The 22,193-nt window shown below is 44.7% G+C and overlaps 1 protein-coding gene across 1 annotated transcript in view; it reads right to left on the bottom strand.

Annotated features, from left to right (window-relative positions):
• CLSTN2 (calsyntenin 2) overlaps positions 1-22,193 on the bottom strand; it is a 679,153-nt gene that overhangs the window by 115,851 nt on the left and 541,109 nt on the right. Inside the window, exon 9 of the mRNA XM_011998542.1 lies at positions 21,008-21,157. Within this exon, the coding sequence (XP_011853932.1) occupies positions 21,008-21,157 (150 nt within the window). The remainder of the gene's footprint in view (positions 1-21,007; positions 21,158-22,193) is intronic.

Here is a 22,193-nt window from a genome sequence, read left to right as displayed (position 1 = left end):
AGAGGCAGGTGTGGCAAAGACATGCTTCCTTCCTTAAATGTGCACGCACAGGAGCCACTGGTTCTTCCTGGTCTCAGCTTCCAATGGCTGGAGATGCATCAGGATTTCTAGGAAATTGCTGGGTTCACACAAAGTGAGTGGCTGGATATTGGGATTCTGGGGAGTGAGAGGGATGGGAATGGGGTACCCCAGAACAGGAACTGTTCAGGCAGCTGACACTGCAGCCAGATCTGCAAGCAATCACTATCTGCCATCTTTTAGGACTTTCTCTAAGGGATGGGTGGCTTTGATTTGGGCACCAAGGGTCTTCCTCTCCTACTGGAAGAAGCTAGGAGGGTACCTTTGCTCAGCAGTGAGTGCCATCATCTCCATTGACCATCCAGTGCATCTGAATTGGGGGCAGGTCAGGAAGCAGAGATGGGCTGCATAGGTAAATGAAGGTCAGATGATGAATGCTGGGGAAGAGGTTTGGATTTAATTGCAGGACCAGTAAGGAGCCATACATAGGATGTTTAGTGTGGGTATGAAGTATCCAGACTGCTTCAAAGTCGTCATTCAGCAGCTGGGCTAGTTCTGGTGTTCATTCGAGAACAGCAGAATACTCCTGATAGCCACCCCTCGATCAATCCATGCAGGTGTCACCGCTGACAGGGCCACACCAGAGGGAACTAACTTCAATTCATTGAAGTTTAGTTCAATTCTATTTAGTAAAAGTTAAGAGTGTTAACCCTGCAACCGGACAGATTCAGATTCAGGGAGCATGCCACACCACAGGCAGGGGAGGGGGCAGAGGAGAACCAGTGTCAGCCAGGAGGCAGAAGGAGGGTGAGAAACTGTGGGCACAAGGCTTTACTGTGGCCTCCATGGGAAGAAACAAGTAAGGCAGGGCAAGCATTTTAATATTGGCTAGTTTGAATAATTCAAGCCAGTTCTTGGGCATAGTTGTCTGGTACCTGACCCTGGGGTGATTAAGGCAGGTGAATGGTGTGAGAGGCCCGAAAAGGGATGTTTGGGGGTGTGGGCTCCAGATTGGCTGGAGTGCATATAAAAAGTGAGAGGGTGAGATGTTTAGGATCTCTGAGAATCAGCCAATCCCAAGAGGAGCAGTCCCTCCAGGGTCAGTAAGGCCCCCAGATGTCAAAACATCAGAATATATACTAGAAAATAACAGACATAGTTAATACAGCATTGCAGATGAGGGGAATGCCAGACTAGAAGAGAACTCCAGGGTGTCTTCTTCAGGGCCTCGTGTCTGTACAGCTCCAGGTTCAAGTGGTGCCATTCAGATGGAAATGATGTGAATAGTACTTCCATTTCTGAGTGTACAACCCAGCAGCTGCCATGCCTCAGAAGGTGCAGACATATGTGAGGTTCAGGAGGGCTTCATGGGGCCCTGGTGTGGGGTGAGGCACTTTGGGGCCAGATGACAAGGACCTTGGATGCTGGGCCAGGGAGTGGGTTATTTAGAGCATCAGAAACAGACTCTTCAAGGCCTTTGTGGAAAGGAGTGGCAGAAGCTGACTAAAACCAGAAAAGAATGTCTTGCTTCTTGCTTTTAGGAATTCATATTCTTTTTACATTTCATCAATTGCTATTATGGGTCTACAACTATCAGGTTGGAAATTCAGCTGGAAGGAGGCGGGGGTGGTGAGGAGTCAGGGAGACCGGAACTTCAACCCTGGCTCTACAACCAGTTTCATGCTCAGAAGGGCCCCATCTTGCTTGAACGCTCTGCTGTGGCTGTCTTAACTTTCTTAATAATTTTTAAACAAGGGGCCCCTTGTTTCCATTTTATACTGGGACCCACAAATTATGCAGCTGGTCCTGCCTTACCAGCTGAGCAACCTTGGGCATATTCTTTAACCTTTCTGATCCTCACTTTCTTCTTCTGTCGAATGGGGACATTAATTAATTGCCCCCAAAGGAGTCCACAGAGCATAACTGCTAGGAATCAAGGCTTTGGAGTCAGACCCGGGTGTGAATTCCAGCTCTGCCACTTGGTATTGTGTACTGTGAGCAAGCCATATTTTCCCTTTATGTTTACTCATGCAAACATTCATGATATCATGACCAATTTTAGAGTTGTATATAGGGTTTCTATGAGATAATAAATGCAAACCACTTATCCCTGTGTCTGACACATAATAGGCACACACATTTTTGAGCATTAAATTATGTGGCTTTTCTTCTCTAGTTAAAAATGCTTACACACAGGCACCATTTAAAAAGAAACAAAACAGGAATTCTCTGCACTCAATTACAAATATAAGGAATCCTCTCTTTTCCTTTATTACTGACCCGTTTCCATTTACTATGTTTTATTTTCACAAGAGTATTTTATTACTTTTTAATTCCTACTAAGAAGAGAGAATTAACTACAAAAGGAAAGCGGGGCAAGGATCCATATCTCTGTGCTATATCCTCAGTGAAGCCTCAAGGCTGTGACTGTTGCTGTTCCTCTGCCTGTGTACTCAGTCCCTGCCCTTCCTAGGACTGGTACTTCTCTTCATCCAGGTCCCACCTCACAGGTGACTTTGTAAAGGAGCCCTTATTGGTACTGGCCTCACCTTGATGAGTCTCCCCAATCTCCACCCCAGCCTCTCCCTGAGAATTTACTTATTCCTTTATGTCCCGTTCCCACTCAGGGGCATGACTTGTACATCACTATTCAATGCCTGGCACATAAAAGGTGCCTAACAAATATCTATGAAATGAGTGAGCAATCAGATGCATGAAAATCAGGACACACATACACACAGATACACATCCAGACATATAGACATGCACACTCCAGTTCCCACATAGGATGGTACACCTTACTTATCAATCATCTGCTTAGCCCAACCAGCTGCCAAAGGATAGGCCGCTAGGCATTAAAATGGAAAGGATTCGAGATATGGCTGCTGTGTGTGTATGTACATGTGTGTTTGCATGTGCACGTGTGTGCTGTGTATGTGTGCACACCCCCCAACCACCTGAATTGAAATGTCTGTGGACAAATGTGAATGCTGAAACTGCACTTAAAACTGACTTCAATTGTTCCATACATTTTTAACCTTTTTAGTCCCCTAGACATTCTCAATAAATGTCAAATGAAAGAACTAGAAATCTGTTCTCAAATTCTGTCTTGCTCATGAAGTTCTTTCCAGTTTCCTGATGACAGAGGAGATATAATTTGGCCCCAAATCAACACTGTGATGACTAACTCTGACCTAAGAAAAGCTTCTCATCTATCTGGCAGACCTCAAAGTCATGCACATTGGCAGAGACTTTGGGGCCTTATTCTGGTAGCAACTGGGAAACTGCAGGCAGCTCCTTGCTGAAGCCCAGGCTTATGTCAGGCCCTCCTCCCTGGCCTCTCACCTGCCAGCCAGGAGAACTGGTGCCACTAGTTAAGGACAACGTGTAAAGACAGCTTGCTGAGCAGACTGCATTGGAGAGATGGCTGGCTCAGGCCTCTGAGACACCACATTCCATTCCTGGCAGCCTTCGGCCTTCCCCATGCTGTGAGAGGAAACCACCCTATCCTGTGTGGTTCCCTCATGCCGGCAGGAGAGCCTCCATTACCCACCAAGTCTCCAATCTTGCTAGTGTTGGGCACCACCTCTTTAGAGCCTATGCCAAGCCCTCCTTTCCTTTTACCCTGGCTCTCTGGGGGCGCCGTGGGTCAGCAGCCAAAGTTGAAGTGAACTATGTGGTGTTCAGAAGCCTGGACCCACCCCAGGCTCAGCTGCAGCTTTCTCCCAGTCCCTTCAACCCTAAAGACCCTCAGCTCACATCCTTCTCAGTTCCCAAACAGAAACACATCCAGCAGAACCGATGCTGGAAAGGTACAGAAACCAGGCACTTCAAAGCAGCCCTTCTGAAAGACAATCCTTCCAAGATCAATGAACTCAGTCAACCAGGGCACCTTCTCTTGGATGTACAGAAATGCTTCTCTCTTATGTACAATAAACATGAGCATCTGCCAGGCAATTTTTTTAATCTCTTGACAAATGTATTATTAGTGTAAAGATGGAGCAGTGGTTCTTTAAGAATCTTTACTTTTATGGCTTTGAAAAACATTCACAATTGAAGGGTACAGTTTCCATGCCCATATTTTTCAATTTTTTTGAAAAGATGGCTTATGTATACTTTTTCATATTCTAGTTATGTAAATCTCTTTTTAAGCTATCAATTGCACACAGCTTCAAAACTTTTTTTTTTTTAAATGAAAGGACCATTTTCCTAGGTGGTACTAGAGTGCAGAATTTTCCATTTCACTGAACAAGAGTCTCAAGCTGAAATCAAGTTCTCACTTCTACAGGAAATACAGTCTAAATCTCCAGAGTCTGTTGAACACACTGAGACCCCCAATTCCCCATGTGTGAAGGTGGGAGAGGTGGCTCTCTGACAGGGCTAGGAGAGTACACTGTCACGAATGGTTAGCAAGATGCTTGGCAGAATGTATCTCAGTTTTCAAAATGACCAGACTTTGGCCCAGTAAATAGACTCCAGAGAAGGGTAACCAAAATTCAAAGACTTTTGTACTAATTGCCATTGCATTAAAAAGAACAACAGAAGCATGCTGACATGTGATAATCACATGGCCCTATCTAACTACAAGGACACAGTCAAGCACATTTGGATACACCTATAGAAGGGGACGTTATGCAGCCACTGAGGGGGTCAGTGAGGTTTTATGATGTGGGGGAATAAATATGACATAAGGTTTAGTGGAAAAAGAACATAATGTTCAAATGACTATGCATTGAAAGGAAAAAACAATGTAATATTGACAACACTGCATTCATTGAACTACAGGAAATTTTTATTGAGTTTATTTTTTAAAATTATTTTCAAATGAGGATAAGAAATTATAATTTTAAAAAATTACATTAAAAAAATCATGGCAGCCCAATTGCCACTTACTACCTCAGGTTCTCTTAACAGAATGCAGAGCTCATAAATCTTGCCTGAGAAACATCCTTCTTCCTTGACTAGGGGTGCCCACCTGGGCAGCCAGCCAGCCAGCCTCTTTCTGTTGTCACAAAGGGCTCCTGTTGGCCAGTGTGAGCCCCACCCATGCATTAGACATGGACTGCTTTGTTGGCATTTGGTGATGAGGTTGTTAGAAACCCAAGGAGGCTGAGCGCCTGAGGAGTAAAAGCCTTAGAATTTGACAAGGGATGACATACTGTTATTATAATATTTTCTTCTGGATCTAGAGCCTGAGAAAAGGGCTGAATTTCCCTAGAAGCTCACCAAGGGTGGAAGATTCAGCATGTGTGAAACTGTCATTAACCAAACCTCCCAGCAGGTAGAAGCTCCCTACTCCTTGCCTGCCTGGTTCAGCCTGTGTGAGGGTGGCTGCTGCAATCAGGGATGCAGAGTCTCAGGCCAGAGACAGACACTGGCACTGGGGAATGCAGGAAAGGAACACAGCTTTCTCAAGCACTGTCCACCAGCAGAGCCTTGTTACTAAAATGAGAGTAACCAAATAATAATACTTGTCTTAAACTGTGGCTGAAAGTGAGGTCACATTTTACTCTAAATACTAACCTTCACCAACCAAGAACTCATCAGAAATGAGTCCTCCTCTGAATGCCTTAGTTTTCAGAGGCCCCAGACAGGTTCTCCACATTCCCCACACAGGTCTCCCTGGGCTTCCACTCCTACCGGGGCCCCACTGTCCATGCCTGCTGCTCATGTGGCCAGGACTGGCCCTCTTCACCTGCCCAGGGAACACCCAGGCCACAGGGGTCCAGACTGGCTGGGCTCCATGGAAGGTGGGGAGAAGGGGCCCTCCCCAAGGAGACCTACATTGTGCCTTTGCCAGGTGAACTCTGGTTATTATGTCCACTGCCTCACAGAATCTCTCTAGACAGTTCGATCTACTTACTTCACGGTCTGCATTGGAAACCTCACCACATCTCTGATAAAAACCAACAGTAACACAACCACAGTGATCTTATTTTTGACAAGTGTTTCAAAAACATACACTGCAGAAAAGACAGTCTCTTCATTAAGGGGTGCTGGGAAAACTGGATATGCATGTGCAGAAGAATGAAACTAGACCCCATCTCTCACCACACACAAAAATCATCAAAAGGAATTAAAGACTTAAATATAAGACCTCAAACTATGAAAACAGCCAAAAGAAAACATTGGGGAAAATCTCTAGGACACTGATTAGTCTGTGCAAAGATTTCTTGAGCAACACCCTATAAGCACAGGCAACCAAGGTGAACATGGACAAATGGGATCACATCAAGTTAAAAAGCTTCTGCACAGCAAAGGAAACAATCAACAAAGTGAAGAGACAACCCACAGAATGGAAGAAGATCTATGCGAACTACCCCTCTGACACGGGATTAATGACCAGATTCTATGAGGAGCTCAAACAACTCTACACGAAAAAAATTCTAGGAATTCGATCAAAGAATGGGCAAAATATTTGAATAGACATTTCTTAAAAGAAGACCTACAAATGGCAAACAGGCATATGAAAAGGTGCTCAACATCACTGATCATCAGAGAAATGCAATTCAGAACTGCAATGAGATATCATGTCACCCCAGTTAAAATGGCCCATAGTCAAAAGACAGGCAATAACAAATGCTGGCGAGGATGTGGAGAAAAGGGAACCCTTGAACACTGTTGGTGGGAATGTAAATTAATACAACTATTATGGAAAACGGTTTTGAGATTCCTCAAAAAAACTAAAAAATTAGCTACCATTTAATCCAGCAATCCCATTGCTAGGTATATACCCCAAAGAAAGGAAATCAAGTGTATTGAAAAGATATCTGCACACCTATGTTTGTTGCAGCACTGTCTACAATAACGAAGATTTGGAAGTAACCTAAGTGTCCACTAACAGATAAATGGATACAACAAATGTGGTACATAACATGATGGAGTACTATTCAGTCATAAAAGAGAATGAGATCCAGTTATTTGCAACAGCATGGATGGAACTGGAGATCATTATGTTAAGTGAAATAAGTTAAATACAGAAAGACAAAAATTGCATATTCTCACTTATTTGTGGGATCTAAAAATCAAATCAATTGAGCTCATAAATATAGAGAGTAGAAGGATGGTTACTAAAGGCTGTGAAGGGTGGTAGGGGGTTCATAGGGGGAGGTGGGGATGGTTAACGGATATAAAAAATGGAAAGAATGAGTAAGACCTACTATCTGACAGCACGAGAAGGTGACTATAGTCAATAACTTAACTGCATATTTTAAAATAACTTAAAGAATGTAATTTGATTGACTGAAACTCAAAGGATAAATGCTTATGAGGGGATGGATACTCCATTCTCCATGATATGCTCATTTCAGTTTGCATCCGTGTATCAAAACATCTCATGAACCCCATAAATATATACACCTACTATGTACCCACAAAAGTGTTAAAAATAATTAAATAATTTTTTAAGATACAAAAATATATTCAAGATAAAAAAAGGAAAAGAAAAACAAGAAAACAAAACACACTAGTCCATCTACTCCATCACTTACCCTTCTCTGAAACTCCTCTCTGCAACCCAAATGCCTGTCTCCTGTCAGTCATACAGCCACAATGTTGATAGAAGAGTGGACGGAAATGCCCGGAGGTGCAGCAGTTAAGCAGCAAGCTCTCCTGCGGATGCTGTTCGCTGCTTCTTCCCATCACTGGCCCCTTCCCCAGCCCCTTAGGCACCCGGTTAATGTACTCATCCTTCAGACCTCAGCCTAGGTGCCACCTTCTTGGGGAAGCTTTCTCAAGCCTGGCCACTATACCTCACCTTTGTTCTCACAGACCCTGGCCTTTGCTTGTCAGTGCCCTGACTGTCCTGTATTGGAATGGACTGCTCACCTGCCTTCCCTCACCTCACCACCGCTCCAGCTCATGGTTCCCAGGGGCTGGCTGGGTGCAGAGGCAGCCCTGGGGGAAGTGTCCTGAGTTGAGTGGAAGCTTAGTTGGGCCCGGCCCGCACTATCCCTCTGCATGGTTAGGGTGGGGTCAATGCTCCAAGTCCCTGAGTTGGTACCTCATGGGTCACACCACACTTAACAGTGTGAATCCAGAGCTCCTGAGGTCAACCTCGGCCAGCTCCTGGCTCTCCATCCAGTTCCTCCCTCCACCAGGATCTCTGGGAGGTAGACGTGGGGAGAAGGGGGCACTGTTCTGCCCACTTTAGAGATGAGGACAACTGTGGCAGGAAGAGGAGGGGCACTTTCTGTGGTCACACACATTATGAGAATCCAAGTATGGCTTGTGTGCAGGGGGCAGCATAGGTACCCAGGCTGGCTGGGGCTGCCCTCCACTGGGTTGTGCAGAGAGCAGGAAGGAAGCCACCATTTAACAGGCACTTTGCTGGGCCTCTTACACATGTTATCAACCTGCACAGCATCCATCTGAGGAAGGGATTAGCAGGAGGGTAATTTTACCATGGAGACAATTGAGGCTGAGATATCAAATGACCTGCCTAAGGTCACACAGTCAGCAAATAATGCTGAGAGGCTGGCCAGACTCCCAAAAGCACTTTAGCCACTTCTACTTGCTCTCCCCTGCCTTCACTTTCCTCATTGCTAGAATTAATTCAGGCATTCCTACCTGCCAGGCACAGTTCTGCCTTGTGACAATCCTCTGCAATAGGTACTGCTATTAACCTCATTTTGCAGATGCCACATCTGGGGGTTCTGAGAGGTTAATTGACTTATCCAGTGTCCTTGAGTCAAATGGAACTGGATTTGAACCTGGGTCTTTCTGGCTTCGAAGCCTGCACTCTGAAGCTGTATCCTCTGCTGACTCCCTGCAGGGAGACATTCAAGCCCACTGCAACATTTCAAAGAACTGCCAGTGGAAGAGGGAGTAGGCAGACTGTGCAGCTCAGGGGCAGACCCAGGTCCATGGGGAGATGAGGTAGCATGTGGGGCTCTGAGTCAGGAGGCCTGAGTCTAGCTGTGGTTCCACCTCTCCGCATGACCTTGGGCAAGGCTTTTCCCCTTGTGGTCCCTGAGAGGTCATCTAAAGTTGAGTGATGAATGACCTTGTTATCCTGAATGAAGACAGGTCCCAGTGGTGGGCCTGGGTGACAAGAGTGATATCCCTCCCACCTCCACCATTCACAAGCCATGGTCCCCTCTCAAGGCTGCCTTACTATCCAATGACATATTTTCTTTTTAACATGGGGAAAGAGTTCTAATTTCAGAACTTTCCCCCAAATACTTTCCTCCAACGGTCTCAAAAGATGGCAGTGTTCTCCTTTTCTTTGAGATGCGTTGTAGGAAATTGGGGGAGGATCTCTATGTCTGCAGACAGATGGAGCTGGCCTCAATATTACTAGCTGTGTGGCAAGTATATTAACCTCAGTGTTCTCATCTGTAAAATGGGAAAATAACAGTTTTCAGGGAGCAGTGAAGAATAAATGACCACCTGCATGCAATGAATGCTCTTAGATAAGGCTTGGCAAATAGTAAGTGCTCAGTCAGTGGTAATGATTATTACTATCATTATTGAGTACTCTTCGGGATGAGTGAAGTCTGCCCACACCCTCTTCCCCTCAGGGCTGATATTATTGGGCCTTGAAAACCTCTAAGGCTCATTACTCTCCAGGCGGATCCACGGGAGAGTCAGGTCAAAGCAGACTGAAGCATGGGCACTTTTATCTGGCAGCTCTTTAAGCACATTAAGATACCATTGAGTAGGTAAATCAGCATCCTGTACAGAGCCATTTGTTGCACCTTAATGATCGGCTATGTCAGTGATGTCAAAACAGGTCATTATTCACGGAGAAGTGCCCCCCCCGAGGCCCTCCGCCAGGAGCTCAGCTGCTTGCCAGGCAGATCTGAGCAATCCCCTTAGCAGCTGTAAACCCCCGGAGCACCTGCCCTGAGGTCACGCTGCTGCAGTCAGTGGAATTCAGGCCTCAATAATGGTTTTTCCAATTATTTGAGGAAAAAATACTCCATTGTGATTTTTAAAAATTGACATAAAGGGAACTAAAAAGCGCTGCTGTTCTCTGAGCCCCACCGTGTGGGGTTCTGTGAAAGGCTCTCCGCTGGCACCTTTCATCTGGTCCTCACAAGAAGGCACTTACATTTAGGCAAGCCAAAGCTGAACAGCAGTGACTTTTCCAAGGTTGCAGAGTGAGCTAGGGCCTAGCTGGGACTGAAATCTGCGTTCCTGGGCTGACCCCCAGGACTGTACACTTTCTACCCCACCCCATTGTCTCCCTTTGATCCCAATCTTAAGTACAAAAATCCAGAACATGATGCTTAAGCCACACAGCCTTACTCAATTCTATGGATTTAAATGTGTGTACTCGTGTGTGTGTGTGTGTGTTCATTTGCATGACGGTGTCTATTTTCCCAATTTAATCATAGCATTCATTTGCATAGGGATTTAAATTTTTTGAAGTACTTCCACACTACAATCTCTTTTGGTCTTAACAATCTTACAAAATAGCTTGGCCAAGGATTATGATTCTTAATTTACAGTTACAGAACCAAAGCTCAGCCAGAGAAATAGCTTAAGCAAAGCCTGTGGCTAGATTATGATCCAGCTAAGGGTTGGGTTCAGCCCTTCTCACTCCATACCTAGCTCCATCTCCACTGGTTTGACCTGACCCCATTCCCCCATCACCTACCCCTGCGTGGGGTTCAGGGCATATGCTTAGAAAAGGGAAGAGGAGCAGAAGGAACCAGAAGAATGTAGAAGAAATGAGGGGGAAGGAGAGGCAAGTCAAAAATGGGGACAAGGAGAAGAGAGGTTATTGATAAATAGTAGAGATTCAAAAGGATAGGAAAGAGACTGTGAGGGTGGAGGAAGAAGCTGAGCCCTCTGGTATGAAGCTCAAAAAGTCAGTGCTGTCCTATTGAATGGAAAGGTATAGGGGTAATTTTTCAGGCTGAATTCTCTTTAAGGAGAAAGTAGAGTCTTCCTGCCGTGGTGTGAGGAGCCACACTTGGGCCCGGCATCTTTGGGTTTGAAGCTTAACACCTAAGTCTCGGGCCCACTTTGTGTTTCTCTGGGCCATGAGATAATCAGAGGTAACTTTAGTTTCCGGCAAATAGTATCTGAAAGATGGACAGTCTTCAAGCCTGGGTTTATTTTTGAACAAATTATAATTTCAAGGCAATGGTTCCCTAGACCTTGTTCAATCAAGGAAATGAGAGTCATGGTGCCTCTTAGGTGCTATGTAGACATTGTCCCATTGAACTCCAGCTACCCTTTCCAGGTAAGTCTCATCACCATCTTACAGCTAAGGTAACTGAAAAGTTGACTACGCTGCTTAAGGACATATAGGCTGTGCTTCTCTTCTAAACTGTTTTCTGAGACACCCTTTTGCAAAGCTCATAACAGCCCCCTTTGGAAATTCTCAACCCCCTTTTTCTATCCTCTTTCTTACTTCTGACACAGTAAGATGCCCTCTGGAATAGGCTGATATGAATTTGAATTCCATGTTTACCATTTACCGCTGTGAGATTTTCGGCAAGACAGTCAATCTAAGTTTTCCTTATCTATTAAATGGGCTAGAATTGCTTATCTCACAGGATGTTCCTGCGCTTTGTGCAGTGAACTTTGCTTTGGACTTTTACAGTTCTTTGCCTCTGTCTAAATAGGTCCATTTGATCTCTCATTCTTTCAAGGCTTTGCTATGCATCTAATCACCCACTCCCTGCTAAGGCGTCAATGGACAACAAGAGCTTCATGCAGGGGTCAGAAAACTTTTTCTGTAAAGAACCAAATAGTAAATATTTAGGCCTTGAGGGCCACATAATCTCTATTGAAACGACTCGGCTCTCCTGTTGTAGGGTAACCATAGGCACTCTGTGAACTAATGAGTGTGGTCATGTTCCAATAAATCTTTATCTATATGCACTAAGAATAAAACTCCACATAGTTTTAATGTGCTATAAAATATTATTTTTCTTTTTTCAATGATTTAAAATCTAAAAGCCATCTCTTAGTTTACAGTTGTACAAAAACAGTCAACCAGATTTGTCCTGTAGGCTACACTTTGCTGACTCCTAACGTGGGACTCCTGCAGGAGGTATTTTCATTTTCAGGGGGGATTATCTATTAAAATAAAAGGTTGGCACTGCAATGTTGGAACCTCAGACACCCTGGCAGGACAGTAAAAGAGAGAACCGAGGGCAAGAATCCTTCTTTACTCTGTCTTTCTGGTAATGCCCTGAGCCCACTTTCCCAAGCAAATCTGGACACCTTCTTGGGCTTATCACCTTCTGATTTGAAATCAATGCCTTTCACGTAGTAAAATGTAAGCCAGATCCTCAGTTTATTTAATAACCCATCTGACTTTTGGAAGGGGCAAGGGGACCAGCTGACCCCTGGACTCCTGGGTGTTTATCTCCTCAGGAGGGTGGCGGCAGGTGACAGCTGCAGAGACAACTGGGAGATACACTTGACAAGGTGTAGCAGGGTCTTCTTCAGCCCCAGACACGCCCAACTGCCACCTTTGTCCCTTTGCCTATGGAATCTCATGAGATTTGCCTGAAATCTAACCTCGATGCCCACTTTAACTTGAGTTTGCAATAAATACATGACTTTTAGTACTTTTGGGGGAGTGCTCCACTTGAAAGTGCACTCAGAAATAATCATTCTTTTCTGCTGGCCTCCCTCCCCTGAGTCTCTGCATTCCAGCCACCATCTACGTGGTTTGCCGAGGAGTCCTTCTTCCCTAAGATACTTGTAACCACATGGAGGCAGAAAAGCCTCTGCAGCTCCCCTGTCCTCAGGGTGATACAGGAGGAGGCCCTCCCTCCATGACCTGGTCCTCAGTTGGCCAGTCTGGTCTTCTTCCCCCTGCTCCAGCTGCATTGTGTTCTCTCACCTAACACCTGTTTTCTAGTCTGGAATATCCCCTCCTCTCTGTGCTAAAGCCCAGTATTTTTCTAGATTTGCTCCAGGAACATCTCCCTGGGGCTCCTGCCTGGTTCAGTGTTAAGTATCCCCTTTGTCTTCCCACAGTCCCTCCAGTGCAGCTTTTATCCTCAGCATTTCTATCATCTCCTTCTATACTCGGAGTCCTGGTAGATCTACCCATATTCCCAGCCTTTAGCACAGGGTAGGCCTTCACTAAAGGGTTAACTAATTCACTCCAAAAAAAAATATTTTCCACCGTGTAATATGCATTCAATTTCAGTGTCTCTCACATTGCCAATAACAAAGAGCAATGAATCTAGCCAGCATTAGATTAGTTGCTGCTAATCTAATGCTGATTAGATGCTGTCTTTCTGCTGCTGTCTTTTCAGCACAAAAGCGTTAGACATACTCAGGTGTCTGGTAACTATTTTCTGCACGGTCTTAGTCAAAGTGAAGTTGATGGAAGCAGCCAGACCTACCGCAGACTTATTAAATCAGGATCTGCATTTTGCCAAGATCCCCCCACCCCCACTGACTCAAGTGCATGTTCGAGTTTGAGAAGCGCTTCTCCGAAAGCCACCACCCTTCCTTCCTAATGAAGGACCTGTTTGTGGGATGGTGGAAGACACAGTGCCGACAATTTGACGCACCTGGAGAATTATTCAAAACCCAAAGAACAGAGAAGAAATGGTTCAATTATGTGGCTGCATCTCTCTTTCTTTTTCTTTTAAATAGGACATCTCATTGGGAAGGTAAAAGGAACCGAAATTGGTTGGCCTGTGGGAGAAACTTCCAACTGGTGGTGGTGTGTGAATTGCTGCTGAGCAAGGTCTAATTAGCTGCCATGGGATCACACTCATGGAAGAGGCGGGCGGACAAAGAAAGGCTCCTTGGGGGCCGGACAGCTGATTCTTCAGTCTGGGGAGCCTCAGCCACAGAAAAGCTGGAAGTCCGGTCAGCAACACATCTGGGGGAAAATGGTGAAAGCCCACGAGGAAGTCTCTGGTGGCTCTCTTCAAAGGGGAATAATTTTGCATAAAGGGATAGTGAAATACTGAACTTTGGGTTCATTCTGGCAGGAACAAATAATGAATACAATATCTGACTTGCAACAATAAAAGGGAAAATGTACCAAATCAGTGTTGAAGACAATCTTTCAGCTTGAAACATCGAAAAAGATGGGCCAAGGGATTAAAAAGAATAAAGGAAAGCATAAACATGGGATGCACTTCTCCAAACAGCATAACGTAAAATAAAAGAAAAACTAAACAAACAAACAAAAAACCCTCAAACTACCAACTGAATTATAAACGATCCTCTAAAGGACAGGTCAGTGCCCTGTGAGGAGGGTTCAGCAGGGACATGTGGCTAAGCTCAGTCTCTGGCTGGGCCCACTGCTGTTACTGCCACCCTCACCCTGACAACCTCCAAAGGTACTACATCCTCTGCAGTGCTCTGGTCCACAAAGGGACGCAGGTCCTTCTCCAGGTCATCATAGCACACACAGGCTTGGGTAATTTCACTCAGTTGACAAGAGGGAAACACTAAGAAGACCAAACTGGGTCCAATATATAGTGCTCGGGTGATGGGTACACCAAAACCTCACAAACCACCACTAAAGAACTTACTCATGTAACCAAATACCACCCATTCCCCAAAAACCTATGGAAGTAAAAAGTATAAAAGAAATTAGAGAAAGTTTAGAAACACTCAACTTGAGACATGTGCAACCTGGGATCCCCACAAGGCTATCTAGCAGCCTATTTAGAGGATTCTTTATCTCTGGGAGTATCTGTAGCCCTCTTCTTACTCTATGTGTAATGAGATCCATGCCCAAGCCCTCCACTATCAAGCACATATATCCAGGAGACTCAAATCTCCATCTCTAGCACATACCTTTCTCCTAAGCATCAGATGTGAAAATCCCACTGCCCACTAGACATCTCTGGCACCTCGCATTGATCTTTTCTTTAAAATGGACTCTTTAGCTGCTGCAGATAACTCCTCCTCCTTCCATGTCGCCACCTCAGCGACTGGCACCATAATCCATCTGGGGGCCCATGTGCCCAATGGGAGAGGCAGACCTATCCTTCTCTTCCTTATCCAGTTTGTCTACCAGGGTCTGCTGAGTCTATCTACTATTTCTCAAATCTGTTCTCTCTCTCTCTCTCTCTCTCTCTCTCTCTCTCTCTCTATATATATATATATATTTTTTTTTTTTTTTTTTGAGACAGAGTCTCACTGTGTCACCCAGGCAGGAATGCAGTGGCACAACACGGACTCACTGCAATCTCCACCTCCCAGGTTCAAGTGATTATCCTGCCTCAGCCTCCCAAGTAGCTGGGATTGCAGGCATGCAACACTATACTTGGCTAATATTTTGTATTTTTAGTAGAGACAGGGATTCACGATGTTGGCCAGGCTGGTTTCAAACTCCTGGCCTCAAGTGATCCACCTGCCTCAGCCTCCCAAAGTGCTAGGATTAAAGGTATGAGCCACTGCACCCGGACCTGTTCCCTCTTTAAATGATGCTTTGTAGACAATAGCTCATCTGCTAATGGTGGAAAATACCATATAAGACAATAAATAGTAAAAGTGAAAACAGTACTCTTAGAACTCAAACAGACTATCTAGTTCCACGAGGACTCCTTACTCATTCTTTCTTGCTGGGCCCCTTATAACATCAGGTAACCATAGGTCCTTACCATGAGGACAACATTCAAAACCTCTCCTTCCCATCCTAACTACTCTACTAAGACCCTGCCCTTGAAGACTTCAAAGATAGCTTTTGTAAGTCATCTCCTTCTTACTCCCTTAAGACAGTCAGTGCTATAACTAAATGTTTGTGTCCTTTCCAAATTCATATGTTAAAACCTAATCCCTTAAAGAAAATGTAGTTCATATATATATACACACACACACATACATATACACACACACACACACACACATACATACACACATACACACACACATACCATGGAATACTATGTGGCCATAAAAAGGAAAAAGACCATGTCCTTTGCAGGGACATGGATGGAGCTGGAAAGCATTAACCTCAGCAAACGAATGCAGGAACAGAAAACCAAACACTGCATGTTTTCATTTATAAATGGGAGCTGAACAATGAGAACACATGGACACAGGGAGGGGAACATCACACACTGGGGCCTGTCAGGTGGCAGGGAGGAGGGAGTACATCAGGATAAATAGCTAATGCATGTGGGGCTTAATACCTAGGTGATGGGTTGATAGGGACAGCAAACCACCATGGCACATGTTTACCTATGTAATAAACCTGCATGTCCTGCACATGTATCCCGGAACTTAAAATTAAATTAAATTTTTAAAAGAAAGACTGCAAATTCAAACACTTGGCATGAGAGGCAGGATGCAAGCCTGTCATTAGCATGTGACCTACTGCAGGTGCTTCACTTTCCTAGTTCCTAATATAATTTTTCATCCCTGAAAACTAGAGGTACCTCTAAGCACACTGTGAGTTCTCAAAGCTCAGAACAAAACAGGTCTGGCTTATGCTTTGAGCCATCCTCTTCCCTGGCCAACTGAGAATGGGAGTGTTCCCTTCAGCAAAGTTCCTCCTCACTGCAGAGTGAGCTGACCATTACCACCTATTCAGAAAAACAATCTCAGAATACAGCAGAGAAGACAAAGCTCACATAAGAGCAAGATGCATGTGCCAGGTACTCTGGGCTTATTTTCTGGATACAAAGACTTCCTTCTTCCCCTTGCTGTAAGCTAAAACCTTGATAAGCCCCACCCTGCCCATTGGTGAGTGATGCCAGCAAACACACTTTTAGTTCATGCTTAGGTGACGGATGGAAAGTTCAGTGCATGGGCTGCAAGAAGTGTGGTTCTGCCCTAAGGGAGAAGATAAGACCAACCCACAGAGAAAAGACAGGAATTAGAAAACCATAGCCTTCGTAGATAGTACTTTGGCTAAGGTCTGAAAGGCAGGCAGCAGAAGAGCCGGGGTCTAAGATGTCCTTCTGTGCATAGTTGGGTAAGGCCAGTAGCATTCAGAGAAAGCCTCTTCTAGTCCTGCCCATGGAAGGGGCAATTGTGATAAACAATGAGGGCCACTGCCCTGGGGCATCACTGGAATCTGAGAGCAAGTCCTCATGGGTCCTGAGGAGGAAGGAAAGGCTCCAGCTGTGGGCAGGGTCCTTTGCTCTGAGAAAGCTCCCTGGAAGAAGCTGGCCACAGTAAGGACTAGGTGACACGCTGATCGGGATTGCTTGGGGGAGGCGGGAGCTCTTGCATGTAATGGATTGGATTCACTGGGTGCAATCCCCTCCTGCTTAAAAGGAAATGGCTTGGAACAGGTACCAGAATTCAAACTGCCAAAGTGCATTTGCTTGGTTACTCCAGTTGCTTGTGAGAAGTCAGTTTGGGAGGAACCTCTGTTCTCCCAGAGAATTAAGTGGAATTACATCTGGCAAACGCACACAGCCCCCTCTCAGCTGGATCTGAGGGGATTGAGGCTCACTGCAGCTCCTCACCTTGACCTCAAAACCTCAGCCACCCACCCTCCCCTACTGCAGGCCCCTCCAATCTTGCTTTCCACATCTCTCCAGGCACAGCCTTCTCTGCAAGCCAAACTGCTCTCCTCATATTGTTCATTGTTCCCCTGAATGTCCTCCCCTCTCTGTGTTCCTGGTCCATTTACAAAGTGCAGGATTCACCCCATACTGGCTCCGTGAAAAGCCAAACCTTTCCCCCAAGGCATCTGATGCCCACTCACAGTAAGGGGCAGTCTGCATCATCTGCAAGTAGCAAGCAAGCCAGTAAAACACGGTTCATTCCAGTTTGCTCTGCACAGCTGGGAGAAGGGGCAGGACAAGAGACACACAACTCAGACCAGTTGTGGTCAGTTCTTCCCTGGAGAAAGGTGAACTTCCAGTTAAGAGGCTGCAGCCCTGGATATAAGACAGAATAGGCCCCAAGATGAGCGAGTAAGAAGAGTTCAGCGTTGTCCAAGTGGAGGAATGAAGTGAATTCATAGGCTGGGAGGAGGAGAGGAGGTTCCTCTCTAGGTCTAGGAGCTGGGACAGGAATGGTAGAAAGGTCCTATGGCCTGCTCTACATATCAGAGAGCCTGGAGGGCCTGTCTATGATCTAGAAGCCTACTGGAGCAGTGACTGAGAGAGAAGACATCCCAGATTCTGGCTCTGGATGCCAAACACAGTTTGGCAGTTTGAATTCTTGTACCTGTTCTAAGTCATTTCCCTTTAGGCAGGAAGGAATTGCAAGGGGTAAGCTGGAGGGAGAAGATTAAGGATGAAGAATTCATTGTCAGCTTCTGCCACCACAGCTGTTGGGAATAACGCTCAAAATCCTAAGGAAATTGAACACTCAAACAAAGGATCCTTAGCAAAGCAATTTTACTTCTGTGCAGAGGGGTGCTTCTCCTTGGCCAGTCACCATGAGACCACACCTGAGCAAAGGGGCAGGAAAGCCTTTATTCCTGACGCATGTCCTGCCCCTGTACCCTCTCCCCATTGGCTGGGGTCGGGTCGCACAATTTGAACTAATCCTGGATGGGTAAACATTTGAACTTTCTTTAGATAGGGTGGGCACATAAGGGAGAGCGGGGAAAAGGGGAAGGGGTGTCTGCAATGAGCTAGAGAGCTAGTCTTCTTTCCAAATAAGGAAAGGAATGTGAGCTGGTACTGATAAGCCTGGTACTATGGCGTGTCTGGGCATGTAGCAAAGGCAGAAAGGAAAAAAAGAGAAAAAGGAAAAAGGGGTGGGGGAGTACTATGAATTAAAGAGTAAAGTATTGATCAGGTTATTTGAAGAGAAACCTCATCATAGCCCACACAGCTAAGGCAGGGAAGCCACCATGAAGTAGCTGATTCTGATGTTACATGTGTTTAAATCATTTTGCCTATCAATGGATGCAGGGAATTGCCTCTTCCCTGCTTTCTTTATTCCACAGAAAGGTACATTTTTTAAACCAAAGTTTTGCTGACCATTCCTCCATCATTAAACACTTGCTAAGTGCCTGCATCATGTCTGACTCTGTGCTGGGCACTGGAGACACAACAGCAAATGGGCACCAGCCTTGCCCAACAAGGTTTGTCCGGACGCAAACAGCAGTGTGCACTACAGGGTGGTGCTCAATACATTCTTCGCATGTAGAGTTAAACATTGTGACCAGGTTTTTCCTTGCATACATTTAATAAGTACAAATTCTGTTAGGAAATTACATTTAAATATAGGAATAAAAATGTAATCACAAATCTGTAGGTGCCTCATTTGTCAGAGTCAAAGAAACATTGGGACTATTCCCCTGATAGAGCTGTGTGTTTTGCTTTTCCCACTTAAATTCTCATTGTGAACATATTTCATGCATAGAGAGTTTATATATTTTTTCCAGGTTTTCTCTTCAAAGGCCACACCTTCACTGGAGCTAATCCCCATGAGTTAAAAACAAAACAAGGCGAGTTCTTCTTAACTCAGATACCTTTTATTTCATTCGTCCATCCATTCATTCATTCAATGACTATTTTCTTGAGCACCCACCACTGGCACTAGACACCGCACCAAGCTTGAGAAATTCAGTGGTGAACAAGACAGAAGTCTGTCTGCAGGGTCCTTGGGTCTAGTGAATTATACCAATCGGAGCTCAGGCTCCCCGAGGTTGGGAAAACAAAGTTTCCCACTCTGGCTTGTCCTTCTTTCTATGTCTCTTCCTTGATCCTAGCAGACTGACATAAAGATGACTCTGCTTTGTTCTTTATCTCTCATGTGCCTTACCTGTGGTTCCTCTACTGAGCATTTCGTCTTTTCTACTTTGTTCAAAGGCAAACAACTCTGGCTCTCTCCAGAGGTGGGTTAAATTACCCCTTCCGATCTTTTCAGTTTTAAGTTTAAGGGAGATCAAGTTGTTCAAGGGAGGAGCGCTTTGAGAACTGCCTTCTGAGGGGAATGATGTCAGGCAGCTTCTCAGACACAGGTGTCCTTACTTTGTACCATAATGTCCTGCCATCTGACCCTGATGAATTGGATTAGGAATGAATAACTGAATAAAAGGCAGTCATTCAAGGACTGATGAGAGATTTATAGGGTGGTCTGGCATCAGTCTTCCCTACATGGATGTGAGTGACTAATATCAACTCTTTCTAGGGAATTTAAGAATTAAAGATAGCAGAGAGAGACAGAGAGAGAGAGAGAGAGAGAGAGAGAGAGAGAGAGGGAGAGGCAGAGAGACAGAGAGAAAATATGAGAATATAAGGGGGAGGCAGAAGCTTAAAGACACACCAAAAGAAGGCAATACTCAGAAATGAAGCACTTTATGAGTTATGAGTAAGCAATAGCCTGCAGCATCTTCAACACATGAAGTAGAGACAGGGAGTCATTGGGCCACCAAAATAATGGTGCAGAGATAATTCTAGAATCACTGCTCAGCCACCAGATCTATTAGCATTACCACTAAAGCTATTATTATTCCACAAATCACTCAAATCTCTGTAAGGTCCATCTATGCAGCTGTCCTCACCTTCCTTACTTGCCCTCAGTTCAGTGATAAACTCTATTATCTAAGGGCGACCTAAGCATTTAGTTTTCCTTGCATTTTAAAAGAGCTAAACTGACAAAAAAATCCACCTCCATCAAAAGCCATTGCTTCTTCATTCCCAGAGTCAACATTTTATATACTCCCTAATCCAGAGGCTGGATTCTGGGTCTCCCGCCTCTGCCTGTGTGCACTCTGTGTGAGCACAAAGAACACGATGACTTTCCCTAGGTGTTGATCCGTGATGTAAAACTTGAAATGCATTAGGTAGACTCAGCACCCTAGGGTAAAGTGAATAGGCTTGCTGGCAATTTCTCCTACATGCTGTGAGATAATTTCTATTGATCAAAGATGTCATGAGATTTGAGAAAGGGAGCACTGGACAAGCAGGGCGCATGAGGTTAGAGGAGATGTCTCTGACATTCTCAGCTGAAAAATGGGGATAATATATTACCTAAGAGTTGTGAGAATAAGCAAGCTACTTTATTTCTCACAGCAAAGTGACTATACTTAAAAAAGTTGTGTGTTGTGATGATTTGAGAACAAGTACAGCACTTTCTATACACCAGACCATGCTGCCTTCACACAAGACTGATAAAACAGGCCCACCTTGCCAGCCAGGCTTGCAAACTGGCTTCACATCCACCTGCACCAGGGTGTCCTGAGCAGCGGGCTTCTGTCCACAGTCGTAGGCGGTCACCAGGATCTCATACTGGTGTTGTTTGTCATAGCTCAGCTTCTCAGTGTTCCTGATGTTGCCTGAGGAACAGAGATGTTCAAAAGCATTTCAGGTCGATTTAATGACACTGTACTTCTCCCAAATCTCTTCTCCACTCCACCCACCTTCACAGAAAGAAAGTGACCCTTTTCCTTATCTCTTTGTAAAAACAAGGGCAAACAGGACACTTGTAGCCTGTTTATGCTTTGGTAGTAAATTCCTGGGAACCCACTGGCTGAAGCCACGTAGCCGTGTAATAGGACTGCCAGGGAATTTCGAGTGCACGCCTGGAATCCAGCTGGCTTGTGTTTATAAGTAATGGGCTGCCAGAAGACTTCCTCCTAAAGTACAGCCATGTGATTGTATCCCTGACGTAGGGCAAAGACCATTCATCTGCAAGAATATCTCTGGGAAAAAGATGGAATTCAGAAAATGTCCTGACACATATTTTTTCACATCTGGGCTTGTCGCCAGGAATGTTCACTGCCTCATCTCACATTATTTTGCTACCAAATAGGAAGTAAGATCAATGAGAAAACGTGTGACCTCTTTCTGAAAGTGACACAGAATAACACACTTCTTGCCCCGAAGAAGACATTTTTCTTCTCTAAGAGATACCAAGTAATTTTTTTCGGAGTTGTTTGTGTGCTTTTGTTTCTGTGCGTTTCATATTATGGTTCTGAAATAAATATTTGGTAATTAATGAGCAAAATTTTAATTCATTATTTTTGCTGAAATACAATTTTAGTTCCGGAGAACTAATAAAGACCTAAAATGCATTTAATACTTTTAAGCTTTTAATTCTAAGAGATTAAAGTATTTTGCTGAGAATAATTTCATTCCTATTACTTTTTTTCTGGTGGCAGAGTTGACAGCAAATTAGAACTCAAATGTTATCATCTTTTACCAGAAACTAAATTTTAAACATTGAAATCAAAAAACAAATCAACAAAACAGGCCGGGTGCAGTGGCTCACGTCTGTAATCCCAGCACTTTGGAAGGCCTAGGTGGGTAGATGGCTTGAGGACATGAGTTTGAGACCAGCCTGGCCAACATGGTAAAACCCCATCTCTATTT

This window comes from Mandrillus leucophaeus, unplaced genomic scaffold, assembly GCF_000951045.1.
Source record: "Mandrillus leucophaeus isolate KB7577 unplaced genomic scaffold, Mleu.le_1.0 Scaffold573, whole genome shotgun sequence".
Classification (NCBI taxonomy): Eukaryota; Metazoa; Chordata; class Mammalia; order Primates; family Cercopithecidae; genus Mandrillus; species Mandrillus leucophaeus.
This window is presented reverse-complemented; position numbering and strand designations above follow the sequence as displayed.